Source organism: Mobula birostris, chromosome 2 (assembly GCF_030028105.1).
Source record: "Mobula birostris isolate sMobBir1 chromosome 2, sMobBir1.hap1, whole genome shotgun sequence".
In the NCBI taxonomy this organism is placed as follows: domain Eukaryota; kingdom Metazoa; phylum Chordata; class Chondrichthyes; order Myliobatiformes; family Myliobatidae; genus Mobula; species Mobula birostris.
The window spans coordinates 105,571,141-105,585,274 of NC_092371.1; the positions used below are offsets into that span (position 1 = coordinate 105,571,141).

General features: G+C 51.2%; 1 protein-coding gene across 1 annotated transcript in view; it reads left to right on the forward strand.

Moving 5' to 3' along the window:
- The window catches only part of cmtr1 (cap methyltransferase 1), a 91,161-nt gene that overhangs the window by 69,597 nt on the left and 7,430 nt on the right, over positions 1-14,134 (forward strand). The window contains exons 11-19 of the mRNA XM_072245972.1: positions 4,172-4,304; positions 4,659-4,838; positions 5,038-5,094; positions 8,251-8,308; positions 8,773-8,841; positions 9,994-10,125; positions 11,480-11,605; positions 11,980-12,071; positions 12,530-12,598. Of these exons, the coding sequence (XP_072102073.1) occupies positions 4,172-4,304; positions 4,659-4,838; positions 5,038-5,094; positions 8,251-8,308; positions 8,773-8,841; positions 9,994-10,125; positions 11,480-11,605; positions 11,980-12,071; positions 12,530-12,598 (916 nt within the window). The remainder of the gene's footprint in view (positions 1-4,171; positions 4,305-4,658; positions 4,839-5,037; positions 5,095-8,250; positions 8,309-8,772; positions 8,842-9,993; positions 10,126-11,479; positions 11,606-11,979; positions 12,072-12,529; positions 12,599-14,134) is intronic.

Consider the following 14,134-nt stretch of genomic DNA (forward strand, 5'->3'; position numbering starts at 1 on the left):
GCAGGTATAGGGGAGGGGGTAAACAGTGTGATCTGTGTAGATACATACAGGTATAGGGGAGGGGATAAACAGTGTGATCTGTGTAGGTACGTACAGGTATAGGGGAGGGGATAAACACTGTTATCTGTGTAGATACGTGCAGGTCTAGGGGAGAGGATAAACCGTGTGATCCGTGTAGATATTTACAGGTATAGCGCAGGGGATGAAGAGTGATCTGTAAAGGTATGTGCAGGTATAGGGGAGGGGATAAACAGTGTGATCGGTGCAGATACGTACAGGTATAGGGGAGAGGATACACAGTGTGATCTGTGCAGATACTTACAGGTATAGGGGAGAGGTAAACAGTGTGATCTGTGTAGGTACATACAGGTATAGGGGAGAGGTAAACTGATCTGTGTAGGTACGTACAGGTATAGGGGAGGGGATAAACAGTGTGATCTGTGTAGGTACGTACAGGTATAGGGGAGTGTATAAATAGTGTGATCTGTGTAGGTTCGTACAGGTATAGGGGAGGGGATAAACAGTGTGATTGGTGTAGATACGTACAGGTATGGGGAGGGGATAAACAGTGTGATCTGTGTAGATACGTACAGGTATAAGGGAGAGGATAAACAGTGTGATCTGTGTAGGAACGTACAGGTATAGGTGAGGGGATAAACTGTGATCTGTGTAGATATGTATAGGCATAGCGCAGGGGATGAACAGTGATCTGTATACGTACGTACAGGTATAGGGGAGGGGATAAACAGTGTGATCTGTGTAGATATGTACAGGTATAGGGGAGAGGTTAACTGTGATCTGTGGAGATACGTAGAGGTATAGGGGAGGGGATAAATAGTGTGATGTGTGTAGATACGTGCAGATATCGGGGAGAAGGAAACAGTTTGATCTGTGTAGATAGGTACAGATATAGGGGAGAGATAAACAGTGTGATCTGTGTAGATGTGTACAGGTATAGGGGAAGGGATAAACATTGCGATCTGCGTAGATACTTACAGGTATAGGGGAGAGGTAAACAGTGTGATCTGTGTAGGTACGTACAGGTATAGGGGAGAGGTAAACTGTGATCTGTGCAGGTACATATAGGTATAGGGGACAGGATAAACAGTGTGATTTGTGTAGGTACGTACAGGTATAGGGGAGGGGATAAACAGTGTGATCTGTGTAGATACGTGCAGATATAGGGGAGAGGTAAACAGTGTGATTTGTGTAGATGCATACAGATAAATGGAAGAGGTAAACTGTGATCTGTGTAGATACGTACAGCTGTAGGGGAGAGGATAAACAGTGTGTTCTGTGTAGATACGTACAGGTTTAGCGGAAGGGATAAACAGTGTGATCTGTATAGGTACGTACAGGTATAGGGGAGGGGATAAAGAGTGTGATCTGTGTAGGTACTTACAGGTATAGGGGAGAGGATAAACAGTGTGATCTGTGTAGATACGTACAGGTATAGGGGAGAGGATAAACAGTGTGATCTGTGTAGATACGTACAGGTATAGGGGAGGGGATAAATAGTGTGATCTGTGTAGGTACATATAGGTATAGTGGAGAGGATAAACAGTGTGACCTGTGTAGATACCTGCAGGTATAGGGGAGGGGATAAACAGTGTGATCTGTGTAGATACGTAAAGGTATAGAGGAGAGGGTAAACAGTGTGATCTTTGTAGATATGTACAGGCATAGGCGAGGGGATAAACAGTGATCTGTATAGCTAAGTACAGGTATAGGGGTGGGGATAAACAGTGTGATCGGTGCTGATACGTACAGGTATAGGGTAGGGGATAAACAGTGTGATCTGTGTAGACAGGTACAGGTATAGGGGAGGGGATAAACAGTGTGATCTGTGTAGATATTTACAGGTATAGCGCAGGGGATGAACAGTGATCTGTGTAGATATGTACAGGTATAGGGGAGGGGATAAACAGTGTGATCTGTGTAGATACGTACAGGTATAGGGGAGGGGATAAACAGTGTGATCTGTGTAGATACGTACAGGTGTAGGGGAGAGGTAAACAGTGTGATCTGTGTAGGTAGGTGCAGGTATAGGGGAGGGGATAAACAGTGTGATCTGTGTAGATACATACAGGGATAGGGGAGGGGATAAACAGTGTGATCTTTGTAGATTTGTACAGGTTTTGGGGAGGGGATAAACAGTGTGATCTGTGTAGATACGTACAGGTATAGGGGAGGGGATAAACAGTGTGATCTGTGTAGGTACATATAGGTATAGGGGAGAGGATAAACAGTGTGATCTGTGTAGATACCTGCAGGTATAGGGGAGGGGATAAACAGTGTGATCTGTGTAGATACGTAAAGGTATAGAGGAGAGGGTAAACAGTGTGATCTTTGTAGATATGTACAGGCATAGGCGAGGGGATAAACAGTGATCTGTATAGCTAAGTACAGGTATAGGGGTGGGGATAAACAGTGTGATCGGTGCTGATACGTACAGGTATAGGGTAGGGGATAAACAGTGTGATCTGTGTAGACAGGTACAGGTATAGGGGAGGGGATAAACAGTGTGATCTGTGTAGATATTTACAGGTATAGCGCAGGGGATGAACAGTGATCTGTGTAGATATGTACAGGTATAGGGGAGGGGATAAACAGTGTGATCTGTGTAGATACGTACAGGTATAGGGGAGGGGATAAACTGTGATCTGTGTAGATACGTACAGGTGTAGGGGAGAGGTAAACAGTGTGATCTGTGTAGGTAGGTGCAGGTATAGGGGAGGGGATAAACAGTGTGATCTGTGTAGATACATACAGGTATAGGGGAGGGGATAAACAGTGTGATCTTTGTAGATTTGTACAGGTTTTGGGGAGGGGATAAACAGTGTGATCTGTGTAGATACGTACAGGTATAGGGGAGGGGATAAACAGTGTGATCTGTGTAGGTACGTACAGGTATAGGGGATAGGATAAACAGTGTAATCTGTGTAGATCCGTACACTTATAGGGGAGAGGTAAACAGTGTGATCTGTGTAGTTACGTGCAGGTATAGGGGAGAGGTAAACGGTGTGATCTGTGTAGATGCGTACAGGTATAGGGGAGAGGATAAACAGTGTGATCTGTGTAGATAGGTACAGGTATAGGGGAGGGGATAAACAGTGTGACCTGTGTAGATATGTACAGGTATAGGGGAGGGGATAAACAGTGCGATCTGTGTAGATATTTACAGGTATAGCACAGGGGATGAACAGTGTGATCTGTGTAGGTACGTACAGGTATAGGGGATAGGATAAACAGTGTAATCTGTGTAGATCCGTACAGTTATAGGGTAGAGGTAAACAGTGTGATCTGTGTAGTTACGTGCAGGTATAGGGGAGAGGTAAACGGTGTGATCTGTGTAGATGCGTACAGGTATAGGGGAGAGGATAAACAGTGTGATCTGTGTAGATAGGTACAGGTATAGGGGAGGGGATAAACAGTGTGACCTGTGTAGATATGTACAGGTATAGGGGAGGGGATAAACAGTGCGATCTGTGTAGATATTTACAGGTATAGCACAGGGGATGAACAGTGATCTGCATAGGTACGTACAGGTATCGGGGAGTGGATAAACAGTGTGATCTGTGTAGATACGTACAGGTATAGGGGAGGGGAGAAACAGTGTGATCTGTGTAGATACGTACAGGTATAGGGGAGGGGATAAACAGTGACCTGTATAGGTACGTACTGGTATAGGGGAGGGGATAAACAGTGTGATCGGTGCAGATATGTACAGGTATAGGGGAGGGGATAAACAGCGTGGTCCATGCAGGTGTGTGCTGATGTGGGGGCCGGGTGGAAGCACTGTAGCCCGTATAGGTTGGAGCAGCATGCAGAGGCATTGTCTGCATGGGTACATGCAGGTAGTCTAGGGTAGAGACGATAGTGGAGAGGAGCACAAAGATTTGGGAATGTGGTCTGTGTAGGTCCGGGGGAGAGACGGGAGGGGTAATAGAGATGTCTATAAATATGATGGGGCATGTCTCAGTGAGGGTCTGTCTCTCACTGCAGATCCTGGTGTAATACGGGGAGTGGGAGGTTACGGGTTGGTGTTTTGGGTGGGTGCTGTGCTGCCCACTGCAGCCACTGCATGGGTCATTATTTGTTGTGTGATGTTGATGAGCAGGACCAGGGGTGAGCGTAAAGTTCAGGGTTCATTTCTCACCTTCCTCCACAGGCGGACACTTTGTGTGCAAGACCTTTGACCTGTTCACACCGTTCAGCGCTGGGCTCATCTACCTCCTTTTCCTCTGCTTCGAGAGGGTGTCGCTGTTCAAACCCATCACTAGCCGTCCGGCCAACTCTGAGCGGTCAGTGTCACTTCCGTCCTGTGCCACTGAGCGACACCACTCCGTCCCAGTGACGGCCCATGTGGTTCGGCTTGAGGGAGGCAGGTGGAAATGAGATGGAGGGAGGGGAGGGGTGGTATTCTGCAGTCAGTTGGTTCCTCACTCCCCAGGTCTGTGGTGTGTTGGTCCCCGCAAGAGGGTCATGAGAGAGGAGTGAGGGCTGAATGTGGTCAGATTCTCTCCTTCACCCCTTCCCACTTCTCCTCCCCCCTCCCCCTGATACGTGGTGTCCCAGTCTCTGCTGGAGGATGGTGAAGGGTTGTGGGGTTATGTGTTCCGCTGTCAGATGTTTTTTCTCTCTCACTCTTGCCACAGGTACGTCGTGTGCCGATCTCTGCGGGAGGGTACAGACGCGGTGCGTGAGTACCTTTTCGCTGTCAACGTGAAGCTCAATCAGTTGCGGGGCTCAGACCAGGATGTCACCTCCCTCGTGCCGCTCACTGTCCTCAAAGCCCACCAGCCCTTCTCCCAGTACCTGTGCACCTCCAACCAGAGGTGAGTGGCTCCCCGCCCCATCTGGACCTCCAAACCCACCCCCACCCTCTGACCTGCCTGCTCCCAAACCACTTACCCCAGATCCTCTGCACCCCTTCAGCCGATGCTCTTTACCGACAAATACACCGGACACAAACCCCCGACACGGACCGTGGCTCTGATCCCGCTGTGATTGACTCTCTGACCCTTTCTCTTCCAGCCACGCTGTGCTCCAGGTCAAGGCTTTGGCTAAAATTCATGCCTTCATTCGTGATCCGTGAGTATGGTGCGCTCTCTCCCTGACTCCCCCTGCCCCCCCCCAACAGCCCAACAAGTCTCTGACCCCCGCAGCCTCCAAACTGTTCCGTTATGTCTCTGACCCCTCCACAGTCTCTGCCCCTTTCCCTCGTGTCTCTGTGGGTTCCTGGTGATCGCCGGTGCTGGGACTGGGGCTACTGTTAGGACCCTGGTGTTCGGTGGGTTTCTTTAGCTTGGGAAGTGTTGGTCGGGGACAGGGCATGACCTCTTTCAGCCCACCCATGGGATATGGAGATGGTGATTACCCCTTGATGGGGGGAGGTTTGGATATGATGTCGATCCCTCTTCCTCCTCCCCCCAATGGGGAGGATATGAAGAAGGTGTTTACCACCCAATTGAAGGGAGGGGGAGTATGGAGACAGTATCAGTATTTATTCCCTGATGGGGGTTGTGGAGATGGGGGTATATGGAGACAATGGTTACCCAGCCATCTGTTGGAGTTGGTCCCAGTCTCTTTGCATTTGCACTCCCTGTCTACTCTGTCTATGCCTCATAATTTTATAAACCTTTATCAGATCACCCCTGAGCCAGCCCTACTCCAGAGAAAACAGCCCAAGTTTATCTAGCGTCGTGATAGCACATGCCCTCTAAACCAGGCAACATCCTGGTAAACCTCTTCTACGGCCTCTCCAAAGCCTCAACATCCTTTCTATAGTGGGGGTGACCAGAACTGTATGCAATACTCTAGATGTGGCCCCACCAGAGTTTTACAAAGTTTTGTAACAGAAGCTTATGACTTTTGAACTCAAGACCTTGACTAATAAAAGCAAACATTCCATAAGCCTTTTTAATCACCGTAACGATGTGTGTAGCCACTTTCTAGAGCAATGATCTTGGATCCCAAGATCTCTTTGCTCAGCAGCACTGTTAACAGTGTACTGTCTCCTTGCTTTTGCCCTACCAAGGTGTAATGTCTCACATTTATCTGGGTTAAGCTCCATCTCCATTTCTCTGCATCCAAGCAAATGTTCCCCCTTTATCCTTCAGTTGTCCTACCTTCTCCCTAGTTATCCTCTTGCTTATGATGTATGTGTAGAATGCCTTGGGATTCACTTTAATCCAACTTCCCAAGGACTTTTCATGGCTCCTCCTGGCTTTCCTAATTCCCTTCTCCAGTTCTTTCCTGGCTTCTTTATACTCCTCGTGTGTTCCATTTGCTCCTAACTCCTGAAGCTTTACACACTTTTCATTTTTCTTCTTGACTAAATTTATCGCCACTCTGGACATCCATGATTCTCTTATCTTTCTATCCCTGTCCTCCCTTCTAATGTGAATACCTTTTCATATTCTGTGCAATTGATCTTTAAGCACCCTCCACATGTCTGATGTGGACTTGACAGAAAAAATAGTGTTCCCTGTTGACTTAGCTCCTGCCTAATGCTCTTGTAATTTGCCCTCTTCCAGTTTAAAACTCTCAGACTAGGACCATACCTATCCTTATCTGTACCGATCCTGAAAGTTCAGGAGTTATTTTCACTGTTCCCCAACTGCTCACCCACTGAAAGGTCAGTCACCTGGCCAGGCTCATTACCCAACGCCAGGTCCAGTACAGCCCCTCCTCTCGTTGAACCATCTACATTTTGATGTAAGAAACTCTCCTAGATACTTAACAAATTCTGCCCCATCTGAACCCCTTGCACTAAGAAGGTCCGTGTTTAAATTAGGGAAGTTGGAAACCTCATGACAGCAATTCTATTATTATTACACATTTCCTTACTCGAATTATGTATCTGTTCCTCAGTGCCCCAGTGGCTGTTGAGGGGTTTGAGGTACAATCCCATCAGTGTGATTTCTCCCTTCCTATTCCTGAGTTCTACCCAAATAGACTCTGTGTCTGGACCCTCCATCATGTCTATCCTGGGTGCAGCTGGGGATATTGTCCTTAATTAGTAGTGCAACTTCACACCCCTCCCTTTTACTTCTTTATCTTCTCTAAAACTCCAAAAACCTGGTACATTCCTGCCCCTCTCTCAAGCAAGTTTTGGGATTGGTTACGACATGTTAGTTTCATGTACTGATCCATGCTCTGTTACCTATAATACTCGAAGTATTAAAATATACACATCTCAAACTATCCAACCCACCATACCTGTTATTTTGATTTTTTACCTTTCAGTACTTTCCCTTGACATATACCTTCCGGTCTGATCCTCCACTTACTGACCTGGTGCTCTGGTTCCCAGCCCCCTGCAAAACCAGTTTAAACTCTCCCGAGCAGCACCAGCAAACCTCCTCACCAGGATATCGGTTCCCCTCCAGTCCAGATGCACAGGTCACCCCTTGCCCAGAGAAGGTCCCAGTAGTCCAACAATTTGAAACCCTGTCCTCTGCACCATCTCCTCGGCCACTCATCCTTCTGTGCTATCACCCCATTCCTACCTGCACTAGCCTGTGGCACTGAGAGTAATCTGCAGATTACAACCTCAAAGAGGTCCTTCTCTTCAGCATCTTTCCTAATTCTATATGCTCACTGCATAGGACCTCTTCCCCTTTTTCTGTGCTTGTGTCATGTTGCTTATGTTATGCCAATATACACCACAACCTCTGGCTGTTCACCCTCCCCCTTGAGAATATCCTGCAGGCGGTTCGATGCATCCTGGACACTCGTATCCAAGAGGCAACACACCAACCTTGAATCTCTTTTGCGGCCACAGAATCTCCTTCCTGTCTCCCTGACTATCAAGCCCCCTATAACTACTGCACTGACTGACTTTACCCTTCCCTGTCGAGCCTCACAGCCAGCCACAGGGCCACCAGCCCGGCTGCTGCTGCCGTAATTACCACCCCTCCCTCCACCAGTGGTACTTGTTGCTGAGGAATATGTCCACAGGGAAACCCTGCGCTGACTTCTTAATCCCCTTGCCTCTCCTGATGGCTGCCCATCAACCCTCCAAAGCCTGATCTCTGGGTGTGACCACCTCACCAACGGTCTCATCTATAATGTCCTCATCCTCCCAAATGATTCTGAGCACATCCAGCTCCTTGACCTGGTCAGTCAGGCGCTGAAGTTGGGTACATTTCCTGCAGATGTAGTCATCGTCAGGTAGGGGCAGGGGGCAGCAGGATGTTTGACCAACAGGGCAGACTCAGTAACTGGCCCCTTGTCTCCCCACAGAAACTTGAACGAGCTGCGACAAGCCGACCTGCGGAAGGAGTGCCTGACCCTGTGGGGGGTGAGTCACCTCGGTAACCCCCTCCCTGTCTCCGCGGCTACCTCTCCCCACAACCGATCGCGGCAGCCTCCCCCCGGTGAATCCTCCCTCCCCTTCCATGCCGAACTTACCCTCCACCTACCTGCCTGTCTCCCCCTTCCTGATGAACCACTCCCCGAACCCCCTTCCAACACCTTGTACTCGCTCACCTGGTTCCTCCTCCCCTCTCCGGTGACACCCCCCTCCCGCCACCTTTTCATCCTTTCCTCCCGCACCTGTCTCCCCTTGCCCTCCTCTTCTAGCAATGCTGAACCTTCCCTCGCTTTCCACCCTGTACTCCCACACCTGTCTCCCCCTCAGCTCCCCAGTGACCCCTCACTCCAAAGTGAACCTTCCCTCCCACACGGCAGCCGCTCCCACCTCTCCCCCACTGATCTACTCCTCTCACAACGCCCCCCATCCGTGACAAGAGTGTCTTCCCCCAGATCCCAGACAAGGCCCGAGTGGCTCCGAGCTCAACAGACCCTCGCACCAGGTTCCTGCAGCTCATCCAGGTGGGTTGGCCATGGGGAGGGGGAATATGAGGGGTGGCCTGAGTGAGAGGGAGGGGAGGGAGGGAACATGTAGGGGATGTGGTGGGGGCAGAGAGGTGTGGAGTGAGTGGAAAGGGGAAGAAGTGTTTGGGGGAGAGGGGCAATGTTTGGGTAGAAGTGGAAGGGAGGGTGATGGGGTGGTGTCAGTGGTAGGGGAGGGGATTTTGGGGGTGGTGTAACCAATAAGGTGGAGGGCGATGTTGGGATATGTGGTAGGGGAGGGGAGGGGCAGGGGGTTGGTGGTGTCAGTGATGGGGCAGAGGAGGGGGCGATGTTGGGGATGTAAATGGTAGGGGTTGGGGATGGTGTAAGGATGGGGGGAGGGAGGGGATGTTGGGGGTGGTGTATGTAATGGGGAAAAGAGGGGTAGTGGATGTTGGGGGTGGTGTGTGGTGGGGGAACAGGAGGGGGAGGGGATGTTGGTGTAAGTGATAGGGAGGGGTAGCGGATGTTGGGGGTGGTGTGGGGAAGGAAGAGGGGAGGGAATGGTGGTGTGTGGTGGGGGAAAGGAGGGGAGGGGATGTTGGGGGTGGTGTGTGGTGGGGGAAAGGAGGGGAGGGGATGTTGGGGGTGGTGTGTGGTGGGGGAAAGGAGGGGAGGGGATGTTGGGGTGGTGTGTGGTGGGGGAAAGGAGGGGAGGGGATGTTGGGGTGGTGTGTGGGGGAAAGGAGGGGAGGGGATGTTGGGGTGGTGTATGGGGGAAAGGAGGGGAGGGGATGTTGGGGTGGTGTGTGGGGGAAAGAGGAGGGGAGGGAATGTTGGGGTGGTGTGTGGGGGAAAGAGGAGGGGGAGGGGATGTTGGGGGTGGTGTGTGGTGGGGAAGAGGGGAGGGGATGTTGGGGGTGGTGTGTGGTGGGGAAAGAGGAGGGTAGCGGATGTTAGTGGTGTAAGTGGTGGGGAGGAGATATTGGGGGTTAGAAATGGTGCAGAGTGGGGTGGGTGTTGGGTGGCTGGGCGTGGTTGTCGCAGATTGGAGGAGAGAGGGCATGTTCAGGAAGCTGGAGAAATGGGTGGGTGGTAAAGATGGGGAACGAGGGTAGGGAGGTCTCAGGTGTCTATTGTCCGTTTCCTGCTGCCCACCCGCCACCCTTGCTGTCTTGCCTCCCTTCCCAGGGTAGTGAGGTGGACACCTTTGGTCACCGAGCAACACCACTGACAACTGAGACCATCCACCGGATCAGCCACCTCCTTAACTACCGCTGCCTGGTCGCTGGGGGGGAGCAGTACTTCCTGCTGGGAGCGGGGGTGAGTCTGGGCACAGGGAAGGTGGGGAGGTCACTCTGTGGGTGGAAGGAATCCTGTGGAGAAGGGGGGAATAGTCAAGCCACCAGAGATGAGGATGCTTGGTGTTGGTGGGTGTGGGGAAGATCCAGGGTTTCGACCCAAAGACTGTTAAGGGACGGTGAGATGTTTCCCAGTGGGAGGGTGTGCCACACATGAGGCTGTTTAATAAGGTAAGAGCCCATGATATTACAGGAAAGATACTAACATGGATAGGAGATTGGCTCACTGGCAGGAGGCAAAGAGCGGGCAAAAGGGGGCCTTTTCTGGTTGGCTGCCAGTAACTAGTGATGTTCCGCAAGGGTCACTGTTGGGATCTCTTCTTTTTACATTCTATGCCAGTGATTTGGATGACAGAATTGATGGCTTTGTTGCCAAGTTTGTAGATGATGCAGGTGGGTGGAGAGGCGGGTAGTGTTGAGCAAACAGGGAATCTGCAGATGGACTTGGGCAGATTGGGGGAATTGGCAGAGAAATGGCAGATGGAATACGGTGTCATGAAGTGTACGGTCATGCAGTGTGGTAGAAGGAATAAAGGCATAGACTATTTTGAGAGGACTAGAATATAAAAGCAAGGATGTGATGCTGAGGCGTTATAAGGCACTGGTCAGACCACGCTTGGAGTATTATGTGCCATCTTGGGTTCCTTATCTAAGATGTGCTGGCACTGGAGAGTGATCAGAGGCGGTTCACGAGAGTGAGAGGGTTAAATTATGAGGAGCATTTGGGAGTGTACTGTTTGGAGTTTAGAAGAATCGGGGGGGGATCTCATCGAAATCTATCAACTATTGAAAGGCGATGGAGTGGATGTGAAGAGTATGTTTCCTATAATGTGTGAGTCTTGGAGCCCCTCAGAATAGAGGGACGTCCATTTAGAACAGAGAGGAGGAGGAATTTCTCTCGCCAGAGGGTTTTAAATCTGTGGAGTTCATTGCCACGGACAGCTGCGGAGGCCAAGTTATTGGGTATATTTAAAGTGGTGGTTGAAAGGTTCTTGATTAGTCAGGACGTCAGAGGTTATGGAGAGAAGGCTGGAGAATGGAGTTGAGAGGGGTAATACATCTGCTATGATGGAATGGTGTAACAGACTCGATAGTCCGAATGGCCTAATTCTGCCCCTCTGTCTTATGATTGCTTGGTGGAGGATTAGGGGGGAAAGATGCAGAGGGATGGGGGCAGTCTCATTCTAATCTCTCTTGGACAGAAGTTCCAGCTCTCCCTGTGGGAGGTGGAAGTCTGTGAGGGAGGTTGGGAGAAGAGTGGGATGGTGGGTGTGTGCCCGGGGGGGAGTGGTCTGACTCTGGTCTCTCTCGGACAGAAGTCCCAGATCTACCTGTGGGATGGGGAGAAGCCGATGCGGTGGAAGAAGCTGGAGAATTTCCGGACGGAGCTGCCGAGGGAGACGGTGCTCTTGGTGGAGATCATCCAGGAGCTGAAGGGGGAGGTGAGGGGGAGGGGAAATGGAGGGAGGCTGAAAATGGTGGAGGGGGATGTGAGGGCCAGAGGGTGGAGGGGCTGTGAGGAGGGAGGTTTGGATGGTGGGGGAGGGGTGTGGTGAGTGGAATGGGGTGGGGTAAGAACCCAAGATGTGGGATAGGCAGCAGAGGTGAGGGGAGACACAGGGAGGGCCAGGATGTGGGTGGGGGTGGGTGAGAGGGTATGGGACACAGCTTACTGAGCTGCTTCCCCAGGATAACTGTGTGTTCTGGAGTCCGGGGGTGACTGGTATGGGGTGGAGGGGTAGGACAGCAGATTGACTGTGGGAGGAAATGGGCGGGGAGGGGTGATTTTCTCCATGTGACTGTGCTCTGGTTCCAGGGCAAGGCCCAGCGCCGCACCAGCTCCATCCACATCTTGGACGCCCTGATCCTCAATGGCACCGACATCCGCGAGCAGCACTTCAACCAGAGGTGGGGGGCTGCACCCGGGGGGAGGTCTCGTTTGCGTGGGAGCGTATTCTGGGAGATGTCCGCAGAGTCTGTGACCCCCCCCCCCCTTCTCTGCTTGACCCCACCCTCTGACCACCTCCCCAAGATTATGACCTATTCACTTTGCCACAGCCCCCTTCCCCTCCGGCCCGAAACCCCGCCACACCCTCTCCCAGCCTGACCCCATTCAGCGACCTCTCCCCCGCGTGACCCCAGCCTGTGACCTCCTCGCCAAAAACATGACCTGTTCACCTTCTCACCACTACCCTCCAGCCCACATGCCTGCACCAACCTGTAACCCCAGCCCGCGATCAGTCCCATGTACTCCCATAACCCCAGCCAGTGACCCCTCCCCCTCCACTTGCCCCTAACCCCTAACCCCTATGACCCCTCAATATCGTGCAGCCCCTCCAGTGACCTTGCCTGTTGTCTGGTTTCAGAATCCAGATGGCGGAGAAGTTTGTGCGGGCTGTGTCCAAACCCAGCCGACCCGACATGAACCCCATCCGGTAAGTGGCACAGACTAGGGGTGGAGGGGGGGGGAGGTCTGTATGTTGAGCATGCTTAGGTTTGAGGGCTGGTTGATGCTGAGGATGGTGTCAAGGCCCAGGGTGACACGGGACTGGTGGGGACCGAGGGAATGGGTGACACTGGGGACTGGTGGGGGCCAAAGGAATAGGTGACACTGAGGACTGGTGGGGACCGAGGGAATGGGTAACACATGGGGACTGGTTGGGGCCAAGGGAATGGGTGACACTGAGGACTGGTGGGGACCGAGGGAATGGGTGACACTTGGGACTGGTGGGGGCCGAGGGAATGGGTGACGCTGAGGACTGGTGGGGGGATGGGTGACACTGGGGACTGGTGAGGGAATGGGTGACACTGGGGACTGGTGGGGGCCGAGGGAATGGGTGACACTGGGGACTGGTGGTGGCTGAGGGGCTGGGTGATGCTGATTACTGGTGGGAGCCGAGGGAATGGATGATACTGAGGACTGGTGGGGGCCAGGAGGCTGGTTATTGGAGGGGAATGTGGGTGGACTGGATGGCGGAGGTCATAGAGTACAGACCCTGGACTTTCAGCCCAACTCATCCATGCTGATCAAGATTGCCATCTGAGCCAATCTTACTTGCACATAACCCTCTATCCTATAATTTCCTTTCTTCTGTTTCCCTCACTTGAAGAGTGGACTGATATTTGCAATTTTCCAGTCCTCTGGAACCATTCCAGAATCTAATCTTGAAAGATCACCACTAATGCCTCCATAATTTCTTCAGTTACCTTTTTCAAAAACCCTGAGGTGTAGACCTTCTGGTCCAGGTGACTTATCTACCTTCAGGTCTTTCAGCTTCCCAAGCTCCTTCTCTCTTGTAATAGCAACTATGCTCACTTCTGCTCCCCCCCACCACCCTCTCAAGCTCCTGGCGTACTACTAGTGTCTTCCACAGTGAAGACTGATGCAAAATATTTAATCAGTTCATTTCCTTGTCCCACATTAATGCCTCTCCAGCATCATTTTCCAAGTGTCTAATATCCACTCACTCCAATAACACTCTTTATATATCTGATTAAGAGCTTTTTGTATCCTTTTTGGTAATTTTGGCCGGTTGACCTTCATATTTCATCTTTTCTCTCGTTGTTTTTTTCTCACTACACACTGCATTGACTTGTGTCCCAAGTGCCCCATCCTCAGTCCTATCACTCCAGTTCCTACCCCATCCCACTGCCAACTTCATTTAAACCCTCCTTAACAGCTGATACTGAGCCTTCCTCAAGACATGTTTTGTCATTCAGGTGGAATACAGGATGCTGCCAGATTAGAGAACGTGCTTTATGAAGAAGAGTCCTCATTTCCATTCTAAAAGGACGCCCCTCTATTCTGAGTCTGTGTTCTCTGGTCTTAGACTCTCCCACCATGGGAAACATCCTCTTCACATCCATTCTAACTAGGCCTTTCAGCGTTTAATAGATCTTAATTAGGTCACCCCCCCCCCCCCCATTCTTCTGAATTCCGGTTAATACAGGCCTAGGGCTATTAAGCGCTC